Genomic DNA, 27,313 nt, shown 5'->3' with positions numbered 1-27,313 from the left:
AGGAGAAGGGGAAAGCAGGCCAGTCAGAAAGTTTGAAGGCTACCAGGGTTAGAAAAGGACAACACAGAAAATGAAATAGAAAAGTATCAGTATGATTAATCTTAAGTATCAAATCACAGACATTTGAGAATAAATTTAGTACAGTATCCTGTTAGTTGAGGGGGACACTGCCTGCAGGACCTCCTGGACATGACGAGGGGAGAGCATGTGGCCAGAGCACTGTGCCCTCTCTTCGGCATCTCTGTGCCATTTCCCCGAGAAGGCTTTCTAGCAGAATGCTGACTATGCCATGTTTAAAATACAACCAGTCAAGTAGGAAATGGAGTGGGAGAAACTCAAACTACCATTGAGGACAAAACTGGTAGACAAATGCCAAAAGATGGTACAATGACTATCAGACCACACTATTAGCAACAAAGGTGGTGAACCTTTTAGAGCGGAGTGGGATCAGGGGTTAAGTTCAGCTCTACAGATGAGGAAACTGCAGGCCTCAATGGTCTGAGGGACTCACTACAAGGTAATTTAGTGGCAAGTCTGGAGCTAAAGTTCTTCCCATTAAAATTACACTACTGCTATTTTAGGAAATTTAGTTTGTAGGGTAAAGGTTTATTAATAATAAATTTCCATTTGGAAATTCACTAGCTCTAAATTAGAACCTTATGTAGCTATTCCAAATTTAGACACTGGAAATTGTACTGAATTCACAGTAACTCCAGTGAAAATTCAAAATATTCACAAGTTCACTCATTAGTCTTGACACACTATCTCAGTTTCTGCAGACATGTGACTTACTGATTTTAATTAAATATGAACTTATAACTTCTGTCTTAAATTGATGAAATAATCTTCACTAAAGATAAATCTTTGGTTCACCACTTATTACTAGAAGTGGTGAGCAGTCATTTAGTATATCTCATTTTTTTTTTACAATTGTCTTAAAGAAGCTTTGCTACTTGACTATTAAGTCCTAATTCATGCACTATAAGCTATTAGAATGAGACAAAAAACTGCAATCTAGAAAAGTGCAATCTCAATAACCCTGATAAACTAGAGTCAACTGCTTGGAAGCATCCTACTAAGTTGGGTAATTGTACAGAATTTTGCTAACAAAATTTAGCATGAGGTAAACAACTGCTATTAATATATGTAGGTCAAAGCACTTTATCAAAATAATGAAAAAATCTGTCTCAATCAACAGTTCACACATTAAATATAACTGAAATTTTTCCTTGTTTTTGCTTGCAAAAAAGAAAAGAAACAGTTTCAATGGTGAGATCCCAAGAGATGCTTTTAATAAATTCAACATTATTTAGTTAGGAAAATACCAACCAGCTGCCTGTGAATGCATAAAACTTCCTACTCCAGCAAGGTTAATAACTGCAGCGTGTTGAGCAGATAAGGCTTGTTCCTGACTGGTCAAACTTTGCTCAGAACCCTGAATTAAAAAAAAAAAAAATGACATGTACAAAAAGAAAACAACTTTGGGGTGGTGGCAAGGATTGGTATTTTTTCCTGTTATTAAAAATCAACATTAGAGTAGGTCTTATAAAAAGAATAACAAGGAAAAGCCTTCAAAGGTATTAAGAATTAGCAAGAAAACAGTATTTCAAAAGCAAGAAACCTAATTTTCAGAACTGATTCCATATTGGTTTATTATTTGATGCGGCATTAATAATTACTAAGGTATCTAGAAAGCTTCATCAGAACTCCTTTTTTCTTGAGATGTAGCTGATTTGAAATACTATGTCAGTTTCAGGGGTACAGCAAAGTGGCTGCACCAATTTACATTCTCACCAACAGTGCACAAAGGCTCCCTTTTCTCCACACCCTCTCCAGCATTTATTATTTGTAGACTTTTTGATGATGAACATTCTGACCAATGTAAAGTGATACCTCACTGTGGTACTGATTTGCATTTCTAATTTGATTAGCAATGTTGAGAGTATCTTTTCATGTGCCTGCTGGTCATCTGTACATCTTCCTTGGAGATACGTCTATTTAGGTCTGCCAATTTTCTGATAGGGCTGCTTGTTTTTTTGATATTGCTTCTATAAAGCGTCATCAAAATATTTTTTTAAAAGTTTAAAACACTCTTTGTAACACAGTACTACAATTTCTAGTGAGCACATTAGATCAAGAGAAGGAAACAGACAGACATAGATTATAAAGGGAAAAAACCCATTCTTATTTGCAAATGGCAGACTATTACAGGGAAAAAAAATCCCTAAGGAATCTACAAAAAAAAAAAAATAAGTGAGATCAGTAAGATCACAGAACACAAGATCAACACCAATTGTGCATACTAGTGATAAATACATAGAAAATGAAAAACAGTACCATTAACAATCCCCCCACCGCCAAATGGATAAAGGACAAAAACAAAACTTAGGTGTAAGTCTACAATACACATATAGGACTTGCATGCTGAAAACTAGCTGATTTTAGCCTAGAGACATACCATGTTCATGGACTAGAAAACTCACATAAACATGGTAAACCTTTCCCAAGATGACCTATAGGTTCAAACTCCATTCCTTTAAAAATCCCAGCAATGTTTTTTTGTAGATATAGACAAGGTGATTCTAAAATTTACAAGGAAAAGCAAAGGAACTAGAATAGCTAAACAATTTTGAAAAAGAACACGAGAGGATCCCTTTGATTTTAAGATTTACTATGACCTCTGACAAAGGTGCAGAAGTAATTCAACTGAGAAGGATGGCTTTTGTAACAAATGGCACTGGTGCAAACGGTCAACAGTTCCCCCATAAATGAACCCAGACCGTCTCACCCCTTATACAAAATTAACTGAAAATGGATCATAGGTTTAAAATGGAAAGTATAAAAAATTATTTTGGGCAGAGAAGCCAGAGAGGAGTTCTTAACACTTCACACCTAAAGCAAAATTCATCTAAAAAAAAAAAAAACAAAAAAAACCTCAGACTTCCATCAAAAGTGGAAGCAACCCAAATGTCCATCAATGGATGAATGGATAAACTACAACATGGATGAAACTTTTGGATATTATGCTATATGAAATAGGTCAGTCACAAACAAATACTGTAAAATTTCACCTATATGAGGTGCCTGGAGTAGTCAAATCCACAGGAAAAAAAGTAGGCTAGGAGGAGGGGGAAATAGGGAATTCCTTCATGGGTATACAGTTTTAGTTTTGCCAAGATGACAGAGTTCTGGAGATTAGTTGCACAACAGTAAGAATATATCTAACACTACCAAAGTGCACACTTAAAAATGCATAGGATGGTGAATTTTGTATTACATGTATTTTACCACAATTTTGTAAAGAAAAGTACAAATCAAGAATTTTTTATTGAGCTAAGTAATCCTTCATGTGTTAATAAAACCAGTTTTTTTTTTTTTTTTTTTGCTTCTTTTGACTTAGCTTTTTTTTTTTTAAGAACTTTTAATTTTGTATTGGGGTACAGCCAATGAACAATGTTGATAGTTTCAAGTGAACAGCAAAGGGACTCAGCCATACATATACATGTGTCCAAAAAATAAATAGTTTTAAGTACGCCCTCCTTGAGAAATCTAATAGAGGATGAGCATTATCCAGCCAAGACTTGACTGGGCAATCTGGTAGAAGGACTGATGGTGAACATTTCATATGTTTAACAGTGAGCGAACCTGACCTGCCTCTTGAGAAACCTGTATGCAGGTCAGGAAGCAACAGTTAGAGCTAGACATGGAAGAACAGACTGGTTCCAAATAGGGAAAGGAGTACGTCAAGGCTGTATACCGTCACCGTGCTTATTTAACTTATATGCAGAATACATCATGATAAACATTGGGCTGGAGGAAGCACAAGCTGGAATCAAGATTGCCGGGAGAAATATCAATAACCTCAGATATGCAGATGACACCACCCTTATGACAGAAAGCGAAGAACTACTAAAGAGCCTCTTGATGAAAGTGAAAGAGGAAAGTGAAAAAGTTGGCTTAAAGCTCAACATTCAGAAAACTAAGATCATGGCATCTGGTCCCATCACTTAATGGGAAATAGATGGGGAAACAGTGTCAGACTTTATTTTTCTGGGCTCCAAAATCACTGCAGATGGTGACTGCAGACATGAAATGAAAAGATGCTTACTCCTTGGAAGGAAAGTTATAACCAACCTAGACAGCATATTAAAAAGCAGAGACATTATTTTGCCAATAAAGGTCCGTCTAGTCAAGGTTATGGTTTTTCCAGTGGTCATGTATGGATGTGAGAGCTGGACTATAAAGAAAGCTGAGTGCCGAAGAATTGATGCTTTTGAACTGTGGTGTTGGAGGAGACTCTTGAGAGTCCCTTGGACTGCAAGGAGATCCAACCAGTCCATCCTAAAGGAGATCAGTACTGGGTGTTCATTAGAGGGACTGATGTTGAAGCTGAAACTCCAATACTTTGGACACCTGATGCGAAGCGCTGACTCACTTGAAAAGATCCTGATGCTGGGAAAGATTGAGGGCAGGAGGAGAAGGGGACAATAGAGGATGAGATGGTTGGATGGCATCACTGACACAATAAACATGGGTTTGGGTGGACTCTGGTAGCTGGTGATGGACAGGGAGGCCTGGCATGCTGCGGTTCAAGGGTTCACAAAGAGTCAGACATGACTGAGCGACTGAACTGAACTGAAAGGAAATGTTGGAGGTGGGACTCAGGAATCAGTACTTTTAAGCATTCCAAAGTGCAGCAAATGTTCAGAAAACCCTGAACATTTTAAAAGTAAAGTTCCTTTTACTACTTTAGTGCAGTTCTTATTCAATTTCTCTTTGGCAATATACAGAATATTTGTTTTTGTCTATTTTCTGTTTTAAGCTACACAATAAAAAGAATTTCTCTATTTTAACAGAAACAAAATACTATTAACAGAAAGATCATGATTGGGTAGAAAATACATGGCCTATAGAGGCAGAAAGACCTGGACCTGAATCCTTGCTCTGCCACTCTCTGTATGGCTGTGAGCAAGTTGTCACTTGAATCTATTTCAGACTATGCAAGATGGAGGTGACATCATCTGTTCAGTACGGCTGTTGTGAGAATTAGAAATAGGCCTTGATAACTGATAGCTACTATTGTTAATAAAGAAAGGACAGCATATGAAAAGTTTGTTCAAACAGTCTAAAAACAGTTGAAATAGGTCTAGAATATACCAAAGAAAGATACAATTCTATAATACAAAGCATATCATATGGAAGGGAGAAAGGACATACCTGCTCCCCAGGCTGTTGAGGACTAGAAGTTGTGGGTTGCTGGGGCTGCTGAGGCTGCTGTGGTGTAAACTGGGAGAGCTGCTGCTGCTGCTGCTGCAGAGTGTTAAAAATGAGCGAGCCGCCTGGGAGCTATTAAGAATTTGAGCAATAATTAATTAGGTGATTTCGGATTATGTAAATTTCCTTATTCTACAAATGTTTCTGGGGCATTCCCTATGCGTCAGGTATTCTTCCAGGGATGAGGAAAACGAAGTCAACAAAATTGAAAACAAAACAAACTCCCTGCTCTTTAAAAAAAAAAGGGACAATCTCTTTAAACACAATTTTCAAGTGCTATTACTCTGGTTCTGAAATACATTAGTAATCTCAAACATAAATCTTTCTGCTTCAAGTTAATACTCAGCTGTCTAAATAAACATACTGCTTTTGCTTAACTGTTTATACATCAACACAAAACAGCACTAAATGCATTTGCAAGTATAAAAAAAAAAGCTAGTGATAATGAGGAATATATGTTAAAAAAGCTCATTTCCCTAACTTTGGTCTAGCTTTTGCCCAAACCCAGAGGTGCATGGGTTTTTATATAACATAGCCAGGAAGTCTAAAGCTGAAAAGAAAATGCATTAGATGTCCATATTTAGTTTGGAGACATTACAAGCTCTGTCATTATGAATCTAAATAATAAAAAAAAAAATTTTACAAGCAGCATCCAGAAAATCCCACATTAAACACTAAAACTATGCATTCCAAATGTATCAGAAAACAAATGTTTTTCCATTTTATTCTATAGGGGTTTAAGTTAAAAGCACTTTGAAGTTTTGGGGCAAAATCCAAGCAAATATCAAGTGAGAAACTCTTAGATCTGTATAGTCAAAAAAGAGGTGTCTAGGGTCAAAAGTTTCACACCCAGCATAGCTCATTGTTAGGTAAATCTGGACAAAGTACAGGCCAAGTGTTTCTTTCTCAATTAGCTAGATAATAAAAATGTACCAGAATATAATTTGTAAGGTGGTTTTTGCCGTTATTATCAGTGCTATTAAGGAATGCCACTACTCTTAACACTGAGCTTGATCCCTACAAAAATTCCTACAGCAAAATGCAGGAAAGCGGGTTAAACAAGCTAACCCAAAGTGTCCATATTATAATTAGATTATTCTGTGATGAGTCTGTAAATACTGACACTGTCTGCATACTGTATAGGAAGTAAGTTAAGTTTTAGTTCTAAATGTATTTCCTGATTTATTATTTCTGAATATCAGGTTGGATGGATGTGATAATTATTCTCCAATAATCCATAGCTCTGCCATTCTGTGTCTCCAAATCTTTATTTTCATGTTTACCTTTTCTAACAATTCTTGTAGATAATCTCATCCATTTCCAGCCTACTAGGCTTAATATTGACCGCGATCTTTAAAGGACCAAGCACAGCCCAGAATACTCTAAGTTCACAACAATGTACTAAATTCTCTACCTACCTTTTCTCTTTGTATGTTAATACTGAGAAAACGTTATCAAAAAAGTCTCATCACTTGACACAAACTGTAACCTAACAGACATTTACTGAATGACTATTCAATAGTGACTGAAGAGTCACCTGCCTGGCACTGTGCTATTAAGTCATACTCTCCTCAGGAAAAGAACACAAATACCTAATCTAAAAACGTTCTATTCATGTATAAAATCTATTGTAAGTAAACAGCAATACTTCTGTATATACATAAAAAGTCTGTGACAGAACAATTAATTTCTAAGTATATTTGCTGCTACTACTTTAGGCAAGTCATTCTTCTTGGTATCTGTGAACTCTCCCCTCTGGAACTAGTTCTTAATTCGGCAGGGCTGTCAGAGCCAACGGAAGTGTGGTACATGGGCACCAATTTTTTCCCACTTATCCACTTAATCATACTTTTAGATGATTCTCAACAACCTCAGAACTTCAAATGCTAAAATGTGCAAACATACATGGCTAAAAAACAAAAAGCACTATAAAAAACTTAAAAAAAAAAAAAAAAACTATCAAAAGTAGTGTTTCAGGTTTACCTGGAGTAGATTTAAGGGCCTGAGACTTGAAGTATTTTTTAAACCAAATGGAACACCTATTAAATAAAACTCATGGTTAAAACAGGAAATTAAAACTTTATTATACTTGGAGGTACTTTATACTTTAGCATAAAAAAAATTTTTAAGTACTCTCTGCACAGATGTGTTTATTTTCTATACTTTAAAATTTTCTTAAACCCAGCCCTCCAATTTCATCACTATTTGTTGATAACAAGATCTTATTCAAAGATGTGAAGCACCAGATGTACCTTATATTCTGTATTTCAGAAACTGAGACTTCTTTCTAACTACTTAAACTACTGGCTGGAAAAGTAATCTGGCGGCATGCAGACACGACAGGTATGATAAAACCATCGCTGCTGTGCAAACACGTCTCACACACTGCTGTCTACTTCTATTTCTTAGTGCTACACGGCATGTGATCAACAGCCCTGTCTCAGAACCAGTGTGCTTTGTGATGTTTCTTAAAAGTGCAAATGCCAACATTAATAATGCTGAAGAACACCGAATTCTGTGTGTAAGGATCAAGCTGAAAGTCAGGACACAATGCTCTGTGAATCCTGAACGTATTCCCCCAAATCTGTGACACAGCACAGAGCAAATCCGAAAGCAGGTGTTGGCAGACGCTTCCAGCAAGCTTCATGGGCCACAGAGACTCTGTCCCTTATTCTTCCTATCTTTTTTTAAGAAAACAAACCTTAAAAACTGTAAAACTATTCTTAGCTTGAACTGTTTGCTGATACCAGTCTTCAAGTATGTATCTATCTTCCTCACTAAATATACCAATTTGAACTCTAGTTTAAAAGGTAACTAGTCCTCTAAGCAGGTAATTGTATTTAGAAAAGATAAAGGGTAGATAATGCACAAAAGACAGTATGAAAGGCTTCTCTGAAAAATGGAAAAAGCATAACCAGATAAAAATGTGACAATACGGATAGTCCCTCCAGGAATTCTCATTAAAAAAAAAAGAGACAGGGATAACTCCCTTTAAGGGTGGATGACATCTGGGTAATGCTTTACAGCTTACTAAAGGCACTTCCATATCACTTCATTTATTTTCTTGGAAGTAGCCACTTAAGTTAGCTACATTTACTCCGGTTTCAGAACAGATGAAACAGGTTGCTGCTGCTGCTAAGTCCCTTCAGTCGTGTCCGACTCTGTGAGACCCCATAGACGGCAGCCCACCAGGCTCCCCTGTCCCTAGGATTCTCCAGGCAAGAACACTGGAGTGGGTTGCCATTTCCTTCTCCAATGCATGAAAGTGAAAAGTGAAAGTGAAGTCGCTCAGTCATGTCCGACTCTTAGCCACCCCATGGACCGCAGCCTACCAGTCTTCTCTGTCCATGGGATTTTCCAGGCAAGAGTACTGGAGTGGGTTGAAACTGAGGTTGAGGGGGAACAGTTAAGTGACTTCTTCCAGGCCCTACAATAAGCATTTGAAGCTACGAATAATTAGAAGAATTACATGTAAATATAATATCCCAAATTCAACACTGATCCATTTTCCAGGGCTCCTACCCCTAAAACATACTTATACACATTAAAATAAGAATATCAGGTAGAATTAGAAAATCACAGCAATATATTAAACATATTCATATTATATTCTTTGGGTTCTCTTTCTCCTACTCATAGAAAGTTTCTCCTAACTCATAGTAAGTTTTTCTTACTATGCTGAGTTTGTTTTTCTGTTAATCTTTTTTTTCCAAGTAAGAAATGAGACTGTTCTACAATACATTCTCTTAAAGAACTTTAAAAGTAGCACAAGTTGTTAAAACATTTTTCCAGTACATGTAATTACATTACTACAACTGCCACAATAAACTACTACTAATGATGGTGACAGCAGTTATTTTTGAATGTTTATCACGTCTCAGGTATAAACACCTCATCTGTATTTATTCATTTAATCTTTACAACTGTGAGGTAAAGTATTATTATCATCTTTATTTTATTTATAAGGAAAATGAGGCCCAAAGGTAACTTTGCTATGATTATGCAGTTATTGTTACACAAGAAGGATTCAATCTAGGCAGTCCGGCTTCAGAACTGAGGCTTTGAAATGCCATGCTATGTTGCTTTTCCTGCTTACCTATGTTTTCAAAATATGTTTCTTTTACCTGGAGCAGGACTACACTGGTAACCATCAAAGTTACTTTTATAATAATGTTTGAAAGTCAAAGATAAAATTTGCAAAGACTTACAGTTTTACCAAGTTTCTCCAGAGAATTTGATAACCAGATGGTTTTTAATTCAAATATGAAAATTTTAAAAGCTTTTGAAAGGAAATATTTCCAACATAATATTTCATTAAAAAAGGATGTTAAATGTTTAACATCACTTAAATGACATTTTAACATAAGCATGGAGTGTTAATTTTGTTAGAGGTTATTATTTCCAATATTCTGACCTGCTTGAGAGGCTGACTGCATTGTACCCGGCAATGCATTTGGTAGCAGACCTCCTGAGGGTAGAAGGCCACTCAAGTTTATTCCTGCAGGAGTTATGGCACCAGTGTTACAGCCCAGCATAGGGTTTGAACCACTCATCAAAGCTTGAGCTCCACTGCAGGAGAATAAGACAAAGCATTAGACTAGTGCTGTAAAAGAAAAATCAGCTACATAAATCCTTGGATTAAAAAACAAACTGCTTCACAAACAGATATTTCTGTCTTAAATATCAACAGCGAAGTTGGCAAAAATTAAGTACTACGTATCTACCAAGGTTTAAAATATAATCTGGTAGAGTAATGTACTCATCAATGGATTAAAAGATGGTAACACAGGATAAACAAGAAAAATCTTAAGCTGCTGTCAATGTGAAATCAGTAGTGCCACCTTAGTGCCTATAATGGATGTATTACTACCTAAAATTCAAATGTACTTGTTGAGATAAATTCTAGTCATGCAGAAACCATTTTTTTTTCAGTTTCAACAATATACAATTTGTTTTTAATTTCACAAGTAATTTATTTAGATTGGTGAGATTATCTTAAAAAAAAAAAAAAAAAATCGGGGCTTTGATGCAAACTTACCAAACAGAGCCCACTACATTGATGAAGTTAAGTCCAGCAGAGTTTGCCATGACCTGGGTGGCTGTGGTTCCTGTAGTTATAGATGTTACCATGGTGGAAAGAGGAATGGTCGTTACAGGCATTGCCTGGCTCAGAGACTTTTGCTGCTGAGCAAACTGAGTTAACAAAGTGGGCTGAGGGGTGAAGCCTGAATCTTGGGGAGTAGGGGTAGCTGAAGGGGTAATAGGAGTTGAGCTCTGAGCATCAGGAGGGTGTGGGGTCGATGAAGGGGTTGGTGTAGGAGTAGATGGCTTAGGAGTTCCAGATCCTGCTCATTGAGAAAAATAAAAATTGCTAGTTTGTTATAAATGGCCAGTCCTTTTTCAAATAAGGTTAATGGAATCTTATTTAGCACTGACAGTCTGTTCCAGTTTTTTTTTTTTTAAAGCAGTTAACTGCAAGTGTTAATTTCTACACATGATACATGAGTGTTGCTACACTCAATTACAATTAAGGATGCAGTATATCACCTACAAATGCCATCAGAGATGCTATTACAGTTAACAGTAAAAATATACATCCGTATTCTATCACAAAACCCATTTAAAAGTTAGTTTCCTACCATGCTATCTGTGGCCTAAAAACTTTAAAAGGAATTAAAATTAAGTTTTGTTATTTACGATTTCACTAATTTAGGACATCACTTAGAAATATTGCTTATTTTCTGTTAACAGTCTGAGATAAAACTCTGAACATATTTAATAAATTACATACAGTTAACCATCGTATTTGGCACCTAAATATACATACTTAATTCCTAACACATCAAGTTTACCCTGACAAACAAATTTTACAAAACACAGTAATAAAGCAAGTATTTGATAGATAATACTGCATCTTTAACAGTAACTGTGTACTTCGGTTTAAATGTAGAATGTATAGAAAATCTGTTGTGAATGAAGTATGCACAGTTTATCAACTTTTTTAAAAAAAAACAAAAAATAAAAAAACAAAAACCAGAAAAATAAAACCAAAAGCTCTTGAGGTGTTTTCTTTTTTAGCTTTCATGTCCTGCAGAAAGAAAGGAAAGAAATGTGAATGTCCAGAAGCTGTCACTCAACCCTTACTTAAAGTAACAACTGTGTGCAGTAGATTAACATAATAATCCATACCCACAACATAAGAAGTGTGAATAAGACTTTCAGGAAATTTATAAATTTTTTCTTTGTGCAAAACAAGAAGGCAGAAAAATTACACCTTTTGAGCTATCAAGATGAAGATGTTTACATCTAATGCAAAGACCACCCTGTCACTGTGCAGTGTACTAAAACTTTCAGCACATATTAGTCATTTATTAAAAAATCTAAAAAACTGGAATGCTTTTTTATTTGCAAGTTGGTACCTAAGTATCTCAGATATTTGTTAATTTGAAGAAATTCAAACTAATGCTAAAATTCTTGAGCAAATTCTTCTTGATGTTTATAAAAAGTACTGGGTAGTAAAAATTACATTTTCTTATCTTTAAAATGCTTTATGATCATCCCACATTTTAGTAACTGACAGCAATTAATGAGAGTGTACGGGTATTATTAAAAAACTAGCTTTCAGTTTACTTCTTACATTTACAAAGATAGGACTGCAGCAACAACTCATATGACATTTTTTTCCGTATCAGCTGCATAGTTTACATAAAATGTAAAATGTCCTAAGTTACACTGGTATAAAAAATAATTTGGAATCCTACTGCTACATTTAGCTATCAGATTAATTTTTTCAGGAGATGTGTAGGTTGCAAGTCTATAAGAAAGGTATACACAAGCTGCATACATAAATACAGAAAAACAAATACAATTACAATAAACACATAATACATACAGTCAACAAGAGATCTGCCTGAAGCTTCTTAAAACTTGTACATTTTGGGTAGACAGTACATTCAGATTTCACTATTTCACTGGAAGAACTATCTTAAGAAACACTAATGCAAAAGCTTATGAAGAGTTAATGGAGAATTTAAGTTACAACTTACTTTGTGATGAACTGGCAGGTGACAGGGCAGCTGGAGAAAGCATGCTAACTTGATTAAGATCCACGGATGACTTCCGAGAAAGACTTGGTGGCTTAGAAGCAGGAGGAGGAGTTGGAGATTTAAGAAAGCTGCTGGCCTGTTGTGGTGTAAAATAGTTACCTAGGGAAAAAAAATGTAGAAGTTATTTGCTAGGTTTACAATTTAACAATCTATGAATTCTGCTATTTCTTAGATTTACAATTAAAAATTCTGAGCAAATCAAAATATGAGTAAATGGATTATGATTATCTGTTTCTTACTCTAGATTATAGGAAATTAAGGAATGCAATACCTGAGGAACTATTTCCTGAGGTTGAGGGAAGTTTGATGGGTGGAGGTCGATGTTTCACTCCCTTCCCCAGTACTGAAGACTGAACTGATACGGTCTCAGGCTGCTGAGAGACAATGACATTAAGCATACTCATTAAAATGAACCCAAATCAGAAATTCACAAATTCAGAACACCGCAACTTCTGGATGAAAACACAGTTTAAAAAGATTAGGTACTACACATATTTCAAAAGACTGCAACTTCACAAAGGGAGAAATATTTCTGACTAAAAAGGTGAAGAAAGATTTTGAAGAAGAGCAGAGTAAGATGACAGCAAAGCTTCACCCTTAAATCTTCCCCAGAAAAATGATAGCTGTGGAAGTCAGGCAGGTGATTAGTATAAGTAGATGTTCATTACACTTTTTGTTCTATACCTCTGTGTACGTTTGAAAATTTCCATTATATAAAGTTAAATAATGAAAAGAAAATTAAAGTTAAAAGTAAATACAAAACTAAACAATGGACATGAGTTTGAGCACATTCCAGGAGATGGTAAAGGACAGGGAAGCCTGGTGTGCTGCAGTCCATGAGGTTGTAGTTAGACATGACTTAGCAACTGGATGGCAACAATCCCTCAAAAACTAGTCATTAATATTTCTCAGATTCCTTGAGAACAATCAGGCAGGGAAAAGTAACAGCACAAAAAAATTAACCAAACACACTTCTGTTTCTCTCCCTGGAGAAAGCTGACTCAAGCTGGCTGAGCCACTGGAGCTATGCGACATCTTCACTGGACATTTGGCTTCATTCTGGACCAATTCCTGGTACTGATTGACTACTCTGAAATATTAGGGGGAAAACAAGTAATGATTAGCTAACTCTATTTTAAACATAAATTGATTACATAGAAAATGAATAACTGTTAATGAAAAAAGTTCTATGAAAAATAACACAAAAATTAAAATTTAGACAATTTATCTTTGATAAAAGCACAGTCTTTTAATTTTTCAGTAACAAGCTAAAGCTGAAAACATTTTGCTAATTAACTATTTAAAGATCCTTTCAGTATCTTGTCTCTAATATAAAATTATAGGGATTATTTCACCAATAAGCAGCCAAAAGAATTAACCATTGACTCTAACTTATCTTCTGATTAAAAGACTACCGAAAACTCATTTTCCTTAGCTATTATAGATATATCTAAGTTTTATTTAAAATAAAGCTGTATTTTAAGCATTATCTTTTTAATTGTTACTTTCTTAATTCTATTTAAAAATCCTAAGAGTACCTGAGATATAATTAGAATCAAAGCTTTGACTCCTAAAGAGTATTCTCTATCCTACAAGAGTAAAGTTTATCATACCCATCCAATCAAAAATAAAGATGCAAATATTTTTACCTCTCAGCATCAGTCTTTGATCCAATAACAAACCTAAATTGTTTTTTAAGAAAAGAGAGAAGTATTAAATACTTGTTTCATGGAGCCCCGAGATTACTTTTGAAGACTTTTTAGTAATTTTAAATATAGAATTAAAATCTATCATGATATCATGAAAAAAATATTGAAAACACATTAAAAAATATTAAGTGATGACCAAGTCTTGCATGCATTACAAAATAATTCTGTGAATAAATTGGCTGATTTAATTTAAGGGAGATTTATTTGGGGCTGAAAGTTGCCAAGTGCTACATACCCTTACAAGTGTCTGGCCTACACCAAAATTCACTGAACGACCTTGTGCAAGGCCTGTGGCCTTCCTCTAGCTTTAAACTTTTGATTTTGGAAGTCATTATTAATGTTTACATAGCAGGACCTTAGAGTACATTTTGACAAACAAGAGTTTATCGCCAATTCAAATAAAGTCTTTACCAACTCTTTTAAAAGAATGACATTTATATGATTTCTTAACAGATTAAAATAGTGAGTTTGTTTATTTTTTAATTACCAATTTGAATGATCATCTGTGGAGAAGCTGAAATATAAAATGTAAAAAAAAAAAAAGAAAAAACTTGTTAATGCAGCTCAAACTTTAACTTCATAGCTATTAAATCAAGTAATTTATGAATATGGGAGAATGACTGGAAGGTAATAAGCCATGCAGCATTTCTGCAGCAATGTCCTGAAGTAAAAGGCAAAAAATTCAATTCTCTAATTGTCAAACAAATATAATCAGTTGGCTTTCTGAACCAATTTTTTTAAATGAGGGATCATGTCATTCCACTGTTTCAGAAAAGTTAGTAACTTATTTAAAATGACCAACGTGTGTTTCTAAAGGAAAGACTTAAAAAAATATGGCTAATCAAAATATCTTGTCTTTCTACTAAGTATAAATAAAATAGTAGCTGAGGATCCCCTGACTGCTACTATTTCCTCCTAGTGACTTTTACTTAGGTATTGGTGAGGTTGTTCTTTAAAATCCATCTTTCTGTTATAGTTTCAACTTGTATTTTGTTATCATTTAACATAGAGCTGGCTCTTGCTATTTTTCTGCTCAAGTTCTCTTTTTCCTCCTTTTCAAAACAGCATCAACTCGACTAAAAGAACAGAACCAATAATAGAACATTAAAACAAAACTAAATACTGGGTACCTCATAGTAAACATATGCAGCCCATAAGTTTAGAAAGATCAAGTACAGTTGGCCCTCTCTATCTGCAGATTCTGTATTCTCAGATTCAACCACCATGGAGTGACAATATTTGGGGGGGTGGGGTGGGGAAGAGAGAAATATTCCAGAAAGTTCCAAAAAGTAAAACCTGAGTTTACCATGGGCTGGCAACTATTTACACAACATTTAAGTTGTATTTACTACTTATTTACATGGCATTTACATTGTATTAGGTATTGTAAGTAACCTAGAGGATGTGCCTAAGTTGCAAATATGTACAATTTCGATGTAAGAGATGACCATCTGCAGATTTTGGTACCCAAGGGGTCATGGGACCAGTGCCCTGCGGATAACGAGGAACAACTTTATACATACTGCTTTCTATTGTTTTTGGCCACACTGTGCATCATGCAGGATCCTGGTTCCATCACCAGGGATCAAATCTCTGGCCCTGCAGTGGTAGCGTGGAGTCCTATCCACTGGATTGCAGGGAAGTCCCATGTAAATATATTTCTAGACCCAGTAACTACATGAAGCACTGAGTCTGTTTCCTTATAGGCAGTGCTGAAATATCAAGCATTTTAAACAGCTTTTACATTTACAGTAAACTTGCTTCCCACTTAAACGAATTATTGCCAGAAGCATTTTATGCTCACAGAAGTTAAAGTCATAAGTGAAAGTGTCGTGTCTAACTCTTTGCAATCCCATGTAGCCCGCCAGACTCCTCTGTCTATGGAATTCTCCAGGCAAAAATATTGGCATGGGTTGCTATTCCCTTCTCCAGGGAATCTTCCCTACTCAGGTCGAACTCAGGTCTCCTGCATTGTAGATGGGCTCTTTGCTCTCTGAGTCACCAGGGAAGCCCCCAAAAGTCATAAGTGGCAGCATATAAATATACCAAAAGAAATACCATAGGCATATCTTTATAGCAAATATAAAAATAATTAAGCATAGTTTTTAAAAAAGAAATTACTATTTTAAAGAACTTCACAATGTGGTAACTACAATTTAAGTTTACTGAGGTCTGCTGCCAAATCTAACTGAAGTTAACAAAAAGGGGAAATTTCTGTTCATCAATAGCTCATCAGTAGTCACTGAATAAACTCTTGATGGTTTACTTGGTCAAATACATGTATTTAACAGAACTCACTGGGATGGCGACATCGGACTGTCACTCTCCTCATCTTCTTTACATGGCTGGATTTTACCATAGTAAAGTGGATCACCAAGTGACTGCAAAATGGTCAGCTTTGTTTTCTGATACTGATTACCAGCTTCACATTCAAATATATAATCATCTTTTACATCCTGAAAAAAAGTATCCCAAATAAATACCCTCTTCCGAAAATACATTATCAGAATTAACAAAAACCAGGAATAAATGACACACTAACTTGTATCTAGCAATTAAGACACATGGAACATGCTCTGTAGACCTATTTAAGACTGCCCAAGAGGACCTCCCTAGTGGTTCAGTGGCAGAGTCTGCCTTGCCATTCTTTAAAAACAGAAGGAGATCCCAAAGGAAAGGCTATTATACTTTATGTTTAATAAATTCAGATCCCAGATTAGAAATGGCATCAAAAGAAATGGAGCCTACAGTGGCTACTTACATGGGCTGGCCAGACTGTTGGTTGTGAGTCATCAGACTTGATAGATTTTTCTACTTTGGCATATTTTTCCACCTAAGCAACCAAATCAAGAGACACCAGATATAATGAAACCAGTATTATGACCATAGACAAAAACGTAAGTAACTTAATACAATATGCTTTTTAGTCCAAGAATTCTTGAATCACTAATAACACCAACTATTTATGCTTAAGTAGTTTAAAATTCTCCTGATATATATTCAATTAGACCAACTGGTTTTACAATATAAAAAAATTAGGATCTCTTTTGCCATTAAACAAATGTAATAAACACAAATGCCTCTTCCTTTTATTCCTTAAGTACGTATCATATTTATCTTTCAGGAAAACTGGGATGTCAAAGAGGTGATTAGGACCAGGATCTTTTGTTTTGGCTGGGTCTTTACTGGAATTGACTTCCCTGGAGGCTCAGATGGTAAAGCGTCTGTCTACAATGTGGGAGACCCAGGTTTGACCTCTGGGTGGGGAAGATCTCCTGCAGAAGGAAATGGCAACCCACTCCAGTATTCCTGCTTGGAAAATCCCATGGAAGGAGGAGCCTGGTAGGCTACAGGCCATGGGGTCACAAAGAGTCGGACACGACTGAGCGACATCACTGTCCTGGAGTTGTCAGGCAACAGTGCGGACACAACTAGAAAGAGACTAGGGGAGTTATACTAAAACTGGTAAAATTTCTGTAAATCTCCATTTTCTAGTCAAACTCAAACCATATATTCCATGTATTTTTTACCAGACTCTGTGAACCAAAAGTTCTCATCTTTCTGGTAACCATGATTCTTAAGAGTAATAGACTCACTTGGGCATCTGGTAAAAATTCAGATTCCCATGCCCCTCCCCTGGAGACCTGACTCAGTAAGTTGGACTAAAGTGGGGCTTTAAATCTGTATGTTTAACTGGTATTCTAGATGTTTCAACTGATCATTCAGACTGAGAAACTTTGTATTAGGGCTTTGCTACTCAAAGTAAGGTCTGCAGAACCTAGTACCATGCAACCTAAAAGCTTGTCACGTACTGCAGGAGATGAGGCCCTGGCCCAGACTTGCCGAATTGGAATCTGTACTTTAATAAGCAATCCACGTGATTCTTATGTACATCAAGGTTTGGGAAGCGCTGCTTTATATACCCAGATTGCCCTCTGAAGTCAATTCCTCCCTTTGGTATTTGCACCGAACATCTCTTCTCAGGCCATGTTCCTTGAGGGGTGTATAGACAAGACACACACTGAAAGATAATGTGGCTTACTTTCTTGAGTTGTATATTGTATATACAGTTTACTTCTAAAGCTTTTTTTGGTTTTGTGCTTTTGAAAATTTTTTAAAAATCACAGATAGTAAGATTTACAACTGTGCTGGCCTAGGAAGTATGCACCCAAGCAAACATCTGTGAAAATAACTAACCACTTCTAGAGAGTTTAATGAATAATAAAAACAGGAGAAATAGGAAAATAAAAGAAACATGGAACCTCCTATCAAAAGAGCTCTTTCCTGTCTTTGCTCATTTATAGTTCATGTACATTACAGACCAGCAAAGAATACTACTCAAGGATGCAAACCTCGACCACTGCTCCAACATTGTTAATTTTTAAATTTAACCAGTGAGAAGTATTATCAGGAAATTATGATGAAATATTATGAAAAAAAAAATCAGAGGCATTTTATGCATATAATGTAATATGTACCATCTTTTTACACATTTGGAAATACTTTGTATATTTTCCCTGCTCTAAATACAAATCTATATTAAGGAGTTACATACTTAGACAAGTAATGTGAAAGAGCAGCTTCTGAAAATGAGCAGTTGACTTAAGAAGTGTTTTTGCACAAATATGGAGAATGAACTAGTGGTTAAAACTAGGGGGAAAAAAGCAGTTATTATGGGATTGTAAAAATCATATGTGTGAAAATTTTGAAAACTGGAAAGCACTATATAAAGAATCTTTCATTCAATAAAATTAAGAGAGAAAAGTAGTAGCAGTAAGAATCTCTGTTTTCCCATGTATAAGATACTATTAGTGAGATTTAGGAACTTATATGTGAAAATAAGTGCAATTCATGAACTAACTTACATCCACCTCAGAAGGTATAGCCAAATTACAGGGACTCCGTTTCCACATATCTACACACTAAAAAAAATTAAAAACAGTATAAATAAATATACTTAAAATGCAAAATAAGGCATTTGGCATAATAAGCTTCACTTAAAAACATATACTTACATTTCCTGCTTTAGAAATTTTGAGGTCATAATGCTGACCTGCTTTTCTTTCCTTTCTTTTTTGTAAGAAATCAAGTAATTTGAGCTGAGGAGGAGGTGGACAATGGGACAGATCCTGTTGCCGATTCAGAGAGGACCTGGAATATCTCTTGAAACATCTGGAATATTAAGAGATTAGAACTATTGATACACCAGGCTAATAAAAGAAACTCAGAATAAATATGGTTTAAAAAATGTGTAATTAAATCACAAATATCTGGAGGACAATGTCACTTGCCAAGTAATGTTCCAGGCACTGGTGAAATAAAAATGAACACGATGAACACAATTCCTGCTCCCATGAAGCTGACAGTCAAGAAGGAAAGACACATATACATTCACAAAGGAACAGGTCAGATCATTCCAGATAACAACAGTAGAGTACACGTAAAAACCAGAGTCCTGGGAGGAATAAGTGATATGGAGGGCAACACTAGGGGAGGGTAGGGTAGGAAGGACTCTGAAAAAATTGTGTGAGCTAAGACATGACAAGAAGAAACAACCTGTGGAGAGATCAGGGAATGAATATTTGAAGCAGAGAATTTTAAGTTTCTGAGGCAGGAACAATGCTGGCTTGTTTTCAAAAATGAAAAATACAGGTGGGACTAGAGCACCAGCAGGAAATGAGGTCAAAGAGCAAGCCAAGGGCCTTGCAGATGAATGATAACATAAAGTACAATAGGATGGTTTTAGAGGGATTTAGGCAAGTGGTAGCATGATCTGCTTTGAGGTTTTTAAAACACTACTTTGGTTTGTCTGCAGGGCAAACAGACCAAAAGGGAGCAAAGGTGAAGCAGTCAGACCAGTTAGGAAGGCGTTTTATCACAGAAGTCAAGATGAAGATGACAGTGGCTTGGTCTAAGGTACTGGAGGTGGATGTGGAGAGACGTGGAAAGAGGCTCCAGGACACTTTATGGGACTGCTGACGGATTCTCTATGGACTTATTTCACTGTTTCCAAAGCTGTACCTTTTCCTCACCATACATTACTTCAACAGTAAAACAGAGAATTTAGAAAATGGGTAGGTTATTTCAGCCCCTTCAAACTTGAAGATCCAAAGTGGACAACTGAAACAATTACTCAAAGAGAACTTGATGATGAGCCAACTATAACTGCAGTCTAAATTAATATGCATTCTTTTACTTTATTGAGATGGCTAAAATATTCAAAGACAAATTACCATGTTATAAAAAGGCATTTAGCTATAATTTGACTTCTCAAACTATAATCACTTTCCCCCAGATCTGTAAAAGAAATTATAAACACTTTCCCCCAGATCTGTAAAAGAAATTATAAACTAATTTTTTAAAGGAAACGTTAACAAAAATTACACTGGTATTAGGAAGGGATAAATTATTCTTTATTCTCATACTCGTCTCTGCTCAGAATTTATTTTTGGTGAACAGACTGAATTTATAGGTAGTTTGTTCTTCAAAAGAATGCACAGAACGCGTCATTTCAAAATAAAGAAGAGAATTAAAAAAAAATCCCAATTCTTACACTTTTACTGTTTAGAGGGAAAAGATACCATAAATGTCAAAATTCAGAGCTCTCTAGCTCTCTTTCAGTTTATCCTTCCACAAAGGTGATTACCGTTTCATCGGGCGCGTGTTCATCTTTTGCCTGTTATAGAGCAGTCTGTTTGCAGTGCAGGCTACAGCTATAGAAGGATCAAGACACAGTGGTTCCGCTGTAGCCAGAATCAGTTGGCTCTCAAGCAAAAGTTTGTCTTCCTGAAATGGGTAAGAGTAAATATTAGTACCAGCTTTAAGATTTTCAAATCGTACATATCACTTAATCTAGAAATATTCCTGGGAGTATTTCTGCTAAGGAACAGAGTAAAATGTAGTATTTCAAGTACCAACTTAAGTGTGTAAACTTTACAAACTGAACAGCATGACACCACTAATGGAATTTCAATAATCTGGACAAACTGGTCAAGCTGTAAGAATGCCTATCTGTTAGCCCAACAAATATTTACTAAGCACCTATATGTGAGGCACTGTTCTAGAGGTCAGAGAGTTTGTTTAGACTATAGGTTTTTCACATCTAAGAAATACAGCTGTCTAGATTCACTAATAGTCTCAGGTTGATGACATTTTCAAATGAAAATGAAATTTTTCTGAAGAATTTTCCTTTAAAAGGTACAATAAAGTATATAGCCTCTCCCTTTTTTTTTTTTTTGAAGAAAAAAATGGCAGCCCCATGGCAGTTTTATTTTTTTTTTATTTTTATTTTTTTTTTAAATATTATTTTATTAGTTGGAGGCCAATCACTTTACAACATTTCAGTGGGTTTTGTCATACATTGACATGAATCAGCCATATAGTTACACGTATTCCCCATCCCGATCCCCCCTCCCACCTCCCTCCCCACCCGACTCCTCAGGGTCCTCCCTTTATCTACCAATTGCCAGTTTGAAATCAATACCCTTGGAATCTCCAGATGACCAATGATTTTGTTTTTGAATATTCTTTTAATAGCTTTTAACCTTATACTACCCTTATAAATGAAAAGATTACAGCCCAAACTAAAACACAATGCTTGACAGTTACTGATGAACTCAATCTTATTTTATAATCCTATTTCACAGCTAAAATAATTTTCATTACTGACATTTTCTTTAGTTAACTATTCCTCTTTATAGTACAGAGAAATAAGTGAACACCCTTGTGAATGGGCACCTCACTGAATCAGCACTGGAGGACTAACTGGCTATTCTCTGAGTAAGAGAGGTCGGTTCCTAGGGCTCTACCCAGTACAGATGGCAAAAAGACAGGTTAGGTGTGCTTTAGAACCCAAGATGACAGAATATCAGCATCTATTTGTAGCCACTGTGCAAACAAAACATTCTACTTAAGAGAGGATAAAAAACTAAGTTTCACACTGGGTAGATTAGGTCAACCTCACCCTAGTTTACCATGTCCTAAAGCAACTGGAACTGAACTGGTTTAGTTTCTTGTAGGATTAATGCATCTTTGTAGAGCTCATAATGAACAAGATACTTTACTCATGAATCAAATTATGAGCAGGAAATATCTTTTGCTTAACTTAGTAAGCATTGCTTCATCCTATATATTACCTGTTTGGGATTAAAAAAACAACAGAACTAACCTGGGTCCACTTATGGTTATCACTTGTTATTGAATGTACATCACAGATTAAAGTCTAAAAGAAATAAAAAATATTACTATATAGGCATACAAACACAAGAAAACACTGAATAGGTAAAACTCAAAATGAAATCTGAAATATTTCTTAATTAAGTATTCCTTACCTGCATTGTTGGACGTAAGAGAATGTGCCTACTTTGGTAACCAGGAGATTTCATGTTACTGGACTGCCTATAGTCACGTATTTCTGCTATGACACAGCCACAATGAAAAATATTAACCTGTTTTGAGTGAAAATATTTAAGTAAATGCCATTTTTCAAAAGCCAAAGTACGTAGGTTTATACTGAATGTTTCAGGTTCTTGGCATTCTCATGTAGTTTCTGACCATCCACATACTCAAAATTCCTTGGTGAATTCACCACCACACACACTCTTTGAAAAGGGAACTGTTTTATGTTGATCACTGTTAACTCAGGAAGTAGTTTAACACTGTTTCCTAGTTGCAGACTGACATTTGGCATTTATTTACTATTAATGTTGCAGATCACTGAACTGCTGTTCTTGACACTCAGTGGGTCACTGTTGTACTCTGCTAACACTGTCACTGTTATAAATTTGTTAATAAACCATGCCAGAATTTCAGCTTACATATACAACTGCTATATCTGCTCTACTAAAATTCCCGAGACAGTTTTCACTAATAAGAGGAAGAAAGCTAACATTAATTCAAATAATAATCTCCTGCTAATGATTTAATTTTCTAGTTCTAAGTCCAAAGGTAAGGAAGTGTATCACTCAAGTCTTGCTAATTATCACTTGCTACAGTTGATTATTTTTGGGGGCTCCAAAATCACTGCAGATGGTGACTACAGCCATGAAATTAAAAGACGCTTACTCCTTGGAAGGAAAGTTATGACCAACCTAGACAGCATATTAAAAAGCAGAGACATTTCTTTGCCAACAAAGGTCCATCTGGTCAAGGCTGTGGTTTTTCCAGTGGTCATGTATGGATGTGAGAGTTGGACTGTAAGAAAGCTGAGTGCCGAAAAAGTGATGCGTTTGAACTATGGTGTTGGAGAAGACTCAAGAGTCCCTTGGACTGCAAGGAGATCCAACCAGTTCATCCTAAAGGAGGTAAGTCCTGGGTGTTCATTGGAAGGACTGATGCTGAAGCTGAAACTCCAGTACTTTGGCCACCTGATGCAAAGAACTGACTCATTGGAAAAGACCGTGATGCTGGGAGGGATTGGGGGCAGGAGAAGGGGACGACAGAGGATGAGACGGCAGGATGGCATCACCAACTCGATGGACATGGGTTTGAGTAAACTCTGGGAGCTTGTGATGGACAGGGAGGCCTGACGTGCTGCGACTCATGGGGTCGCAAAGAGTCGGACACGACTGAGCGACTGAACTAACTGACAGTTGATTATGGTCTTTTGTGTTTTTTTCACCATTTAGAACTCAAATGAGTACTGAGATTTCCATGTTATCAGTCATTTTTCTGTTCATGCTTTTTAAAAAATGTTTACTGAGGCACTATAAGGTGAACTGTTAAGCACTATTCAAATATCCAAGAAGCTTCACAGATAAAGTGGTGAGATACTTGCTATCAGTGTGCAAAGACAGGCAATAAACATGTAAACAAAAACAAGATAGCTTGAGAGACTGAATGCTACAGAGGAAATAAAATAGAGAGTGACTAATTTAGTTAGACTGTGTGCTCAGGCAGAACTTTGGAGTAATTTTCAGCTGAGACCTGAATCATACCAAAGGGCCAGACACCTGGGAGAGATCACTCCAGACAGAAGAGCAGATGAATAAGATATGAATAAGCTTGGTGTGTTTTAGTTTAGAAAAATGGCATGGATGGCTGAGTGTAGTGAGTGGGGATGAGAACCAGGAGGTGAAGACAAATACAAAGGCAGGAGTTTTGTACAGTGAGAGGACACTGGAGAACCTTAAGCAGGGAACTTTGTTGTTTTCTGTTTTTGTTTTGGAAGCTTAATCAACCACATCTATACATTTCAGTATATAGCCTAAAGGATAAATATCCCACAATAAACCAATTTTCATATAGGCATATATATATTAGGTCTCCTTCCCTTTCCAAGAACTAATGAGAGTAAAACGAAATATTCTTTATCACATAACAACATGTATTTGACAAATCTAAGGATATTTTATGGAGAAAAATTTTGTACCTGAGATTTTTCTAGGAGATCAACCAAAATTGGAGGTAATTCTTCTGCATCCAAGTATTCAAGCAATTCTCCTTCTTCATAAGGCAGTCGAATGGTCTCAGAATCTTAATTTTAAAACATAAATGTTTCTGAAGGTCATCAGGCTCACCAAAAAGCTTAGGTAATAATTTACGTAACTTTTCATAAAAATAAAAGAGAATAAAACTAAAAGCTCTCCTTACGTCCTTCATTTAAGTCTAAAATAAATCACCTCATAAAAATCTTGATAAACTGTATATAAACAGTTTTAGACTGGAAGAGAGAAAAATACCTAAAATAAATAAATCACCTCATAAAAATCTTGATAAACTGTATATAAACAGTTTTAGACTGGAAGAGAGAAAAATACCTAACATCTTATGGAAATACATCTGGCACAATAATCACAAAACAAACCCCAGCCAGCAGTACAATAATCAGAGTGTGATAAAATTCCGACTGTTAACTAAAACTCCCTTGGATTCCTTAATCTAATCTCGAAGTCAGACTGATAATCTGGTATAGCTTCTGAAAAATGACTACTTACAGGCCAAACTTCTCTTGGTGTTACATTTTACAATAACAACCAACACAAGAAAAAAATCCTTAAAAATCTTTAACTAGGTAAGTTCCTTACAGAACTTATAGTATCATCACTGAATCAAAATTTAAATATCTCTTTGGTGAAATCTCAGAGTGTTAATACTTTAAAATTCTATTTGGACATTCACATTAATCAGAATAAGATGTTGAAGACTATTCAAAAGGTAGTTGGGTCTGCTTAACTTTGAAAGCTTCACAGTCAAAATATATTCAAAGCAAAGAAGAAAAACATAGATTAAAACACCTTACACTATCTTAAATACATAAACAGCAACAGAATGAAAGGAAATTTTGATGTTTTAAAATGACATCTTTTATGATTTAATTTCAAAGACCTTTCTCAGTCAGAATATTTATCAAATTCAGCAAGGCTAGTCACAGGAGAGTTAACTTCTCATATTCTAACAAAACATCATAAAGAAGAAAATCTGAAATCAAAGTTTTCTGTTGTCAGGCATCACTGATGTAAAGGACAGATCATTCAGCAGGGTGAGAAGCTCCCTCTAAAACAAACACATCCTGCCCAGCAGACGCAGTTTCCTGGCTGCTGCGCTCTGGAGGGTCTTACCTGATCCATTTTTTCCCCTGAGCATCAGAGAATATCCCTCATTTCCTGGGTACAGGTTGACGACTAAACATGACAATGTCTCTTGCATAACAAGCTTCTCTAATAAGTTCACATTTCTTCTTAATTTCTGCTTTAAAAAGAGGCAGAGCTCATGAAAATAATCCAGCATAACTTCAACTAATGTAATCACTTAATGAAACTAGACCTGAGTTAGTTAATCTTTGATGATCCTTCCACATCTATATAAAATTAATGTTGATCTACTACTGTTTTTTTTTTGATCTACTACTGTTTTATGCAAATGAATATCACAAAGAAAAAGTGATACAAAAAATAAAACCACTAAATACAAATAAATGTACCTGAGTACACAAGTAGCAAATATTAAAATTTTAGAAAGGAAAACCATTAAATGTAAATTTTTTTTTAGAGAGGCTATAATGTATAGTTAGTGTCTATTAAGATTCAGTTCAGTTCAGTCGCTCAGTTGTGTCCGACTCTTTGCGACCCCATGAATCACAGCACGCCAGGCCTCCCTGTCCATCACAAACTCCCGGAGTTTACTCAAACCCATGTCCATCGAGTCGGTGATGCCATCCAACCATCTCATCCTCTGTCGTCCCCTTCTCCTCCTGCCCCCAATCCCTCCCAGCATCACAGTCTTTTCCAATGAATCAACTCTTAGCATGAGGTGGCCAAAGTATTAGAGTTTCAGCTTCAGCATCGGTCCTTCCAATGAACACCCAGGACTGATCTCCTTTAGGATGGACTGGTTGGATCTCCTTGCAGTCCAAGGGACTCTCAAAAGTCTTCTCCAACACCACAGTTCAAAAGCATCAATTCTTCAGCGCTCAGCTCTTCAGAGTCCAACTCTCACATCCATACATGACCACTGGAAAAACCATAGCCTTGACCAGACAGACCTTTGTTGGCAAACTAATGTCTCTGCTTTTTAATATGCTATCTAGGTTGGTCTAACTTTCCTTCCAAGGAGGAAGCATCTTTTAATTTCATGGCTGCAATCACCATCTGCAGTGATTTTGGAGCCCAAAAAAATAAAGTCTGACACTGTTTCCACTGTCTCCCCATCTATTTCCCATGAAGTGATGGGACCAGATGCCATGAACTTAGTTTGTTTAAATGTACATAAATAATTTGAGGCATTCCCTTTGGTTACTGTTACAGAGCACATTTATTAAACATTTTATGGCCTAAATTAGATCCAAATAAGCTCAACAGCTCTAAATAGCTGAAATGTTAAATTCAAAGATATCCAACTGGTTAAGAGGATGAAAGTGATTTAAGTAATTTTCTGTAAATTGAATTGAACAGCTTCCTAGAAACCACTTTGCTTAAAAAAAAAAAACAAAACCAAAAGCCAAAAAACTATCAGGAAACATATGTACACCAAAATCCATTCTTTAGAAACTCAAACAATTTAAATTGAAACCCACTTATAATAATTTCTTTCATCAAATCTTATTTGTGAAAGATATCAGTTAACAGAGTATTTTTGACCTCAAAAAACAAGCCTGTTTTGAGTATCTGATTTTCAACATGGATATGCTGTGAAAGTGCTGCACTCAATATGCCAGCAAATTTGGAAAACTCAGCAGTGGCCACAGGACTGGAAAAGGTCAGTTTTCATTCCAATCCCAAAGAAAGG

General features: G+C 35.9%; 1 protein-coding gene across 13 annotated transcripts in view; it reads right to left on the bottom strand.

The window, feature by feature from the left end:
- SUPT20H (SPT20 homolog, SAGA complex component) overlaps window positions 1-27,313 on the bottom strand; it is a 38,241-nt gene that overhangs the window by 1,382 nt on the left and 9,546 nt on the right. For 3 of the 13 annotated variants that reach the window (XM_065902342.1, XM_065902340.1, XM_065902346.1), the window contains exons 6-24: window positions 25,648-25,777; window positions 24,459-24,562; window positions 22,420-22,536; window positions 22,257-22,310; window positions 20,736-20,875; window positions 19,105-19,261; window positions 18,955-19,011; window positions 16,851-16,922; window positions 16,388-16,545; window positions 14,577-14,603; window positions 14,030-14,062; window positions 13,353-13,470; window positions 12,652-12,754; window positions 12,321-12,479; window positions 10,313-10,619; window positions 9,689-9,843; window positions 7,258-7,313; window positions 5,218-5,346; window positions 1,330-1,435 (exon numbers count right to left, since the gene is read on the bottom strand). In XM_065902342.1, coding sequence (XP_065758414.1) covers window positions 1,330-1,435; window positions 5,218-5,346; window positions 7,258-7,313; window positions 9,689-9,843; window positions 10,313-10,619; window positions 12,321-12,479; window positions 12,652-12,754; window positions 13,353-13,470; window positions 14,030-14,062; window positions 14,577-14,603; window positions 16,388-16,545; window positions 16,851-16,922; window positions 18,955-19,011; window positions 19,105-19,261; window positions 20,736-20,875; window positions 22,257-22,310; window positions 22,420-22,536; window positions 24,459-24,562; window positions 25,648-25,777 — 2,182 coding nt within the window. The remainder of the gene's footprint in view (window positions 1-1,329; window positions 1,436-5,217; window positions 5,347-7,257; window positions 7,314-9,688; window positions 9,844-10,312; window positions 10,620-12,320; window positions 12,480-12,651; window positions 12,755-13,352; window positions 13,471-14,029; window positions 14,063-14,576; window positions 14,604-16,387; window positions 16,546-16,850; window positions 16,923-18,954; window positions 19,012-19,104; window positions 19,262-20,735; window positions 20,876-22,256; window positions 22,311-22,419; window positions 22,537-24,458; window positions 24,563-25,647; window positions 25,778-27,313) is intronic. The other 10 variants (XM_065902343.1, XM_065902347.1, XM_065902348.1 and 7 more) reach the window with 6 other exon arrangements.

This window comes from Muntiacus reevesi, chromosome 11 (genome assembly GCF_963930625.1).
Source record: "Muntiacus reevesi chromosome 11, mMunRee1.1, whole genome shotgun sequence".
NCBI classification, from domain to species: domain Eukaryota; kingdom Metazoa; phylum Chordata; class Mammalia; order Artiodactyla; family Cervidae; genus Muntiacus; species Muntiacus reevesi.
Note: the sequence above shows the minus strand (reverse complement) of the source record. Positions and strands in the feature narration are given on the sequence as shown.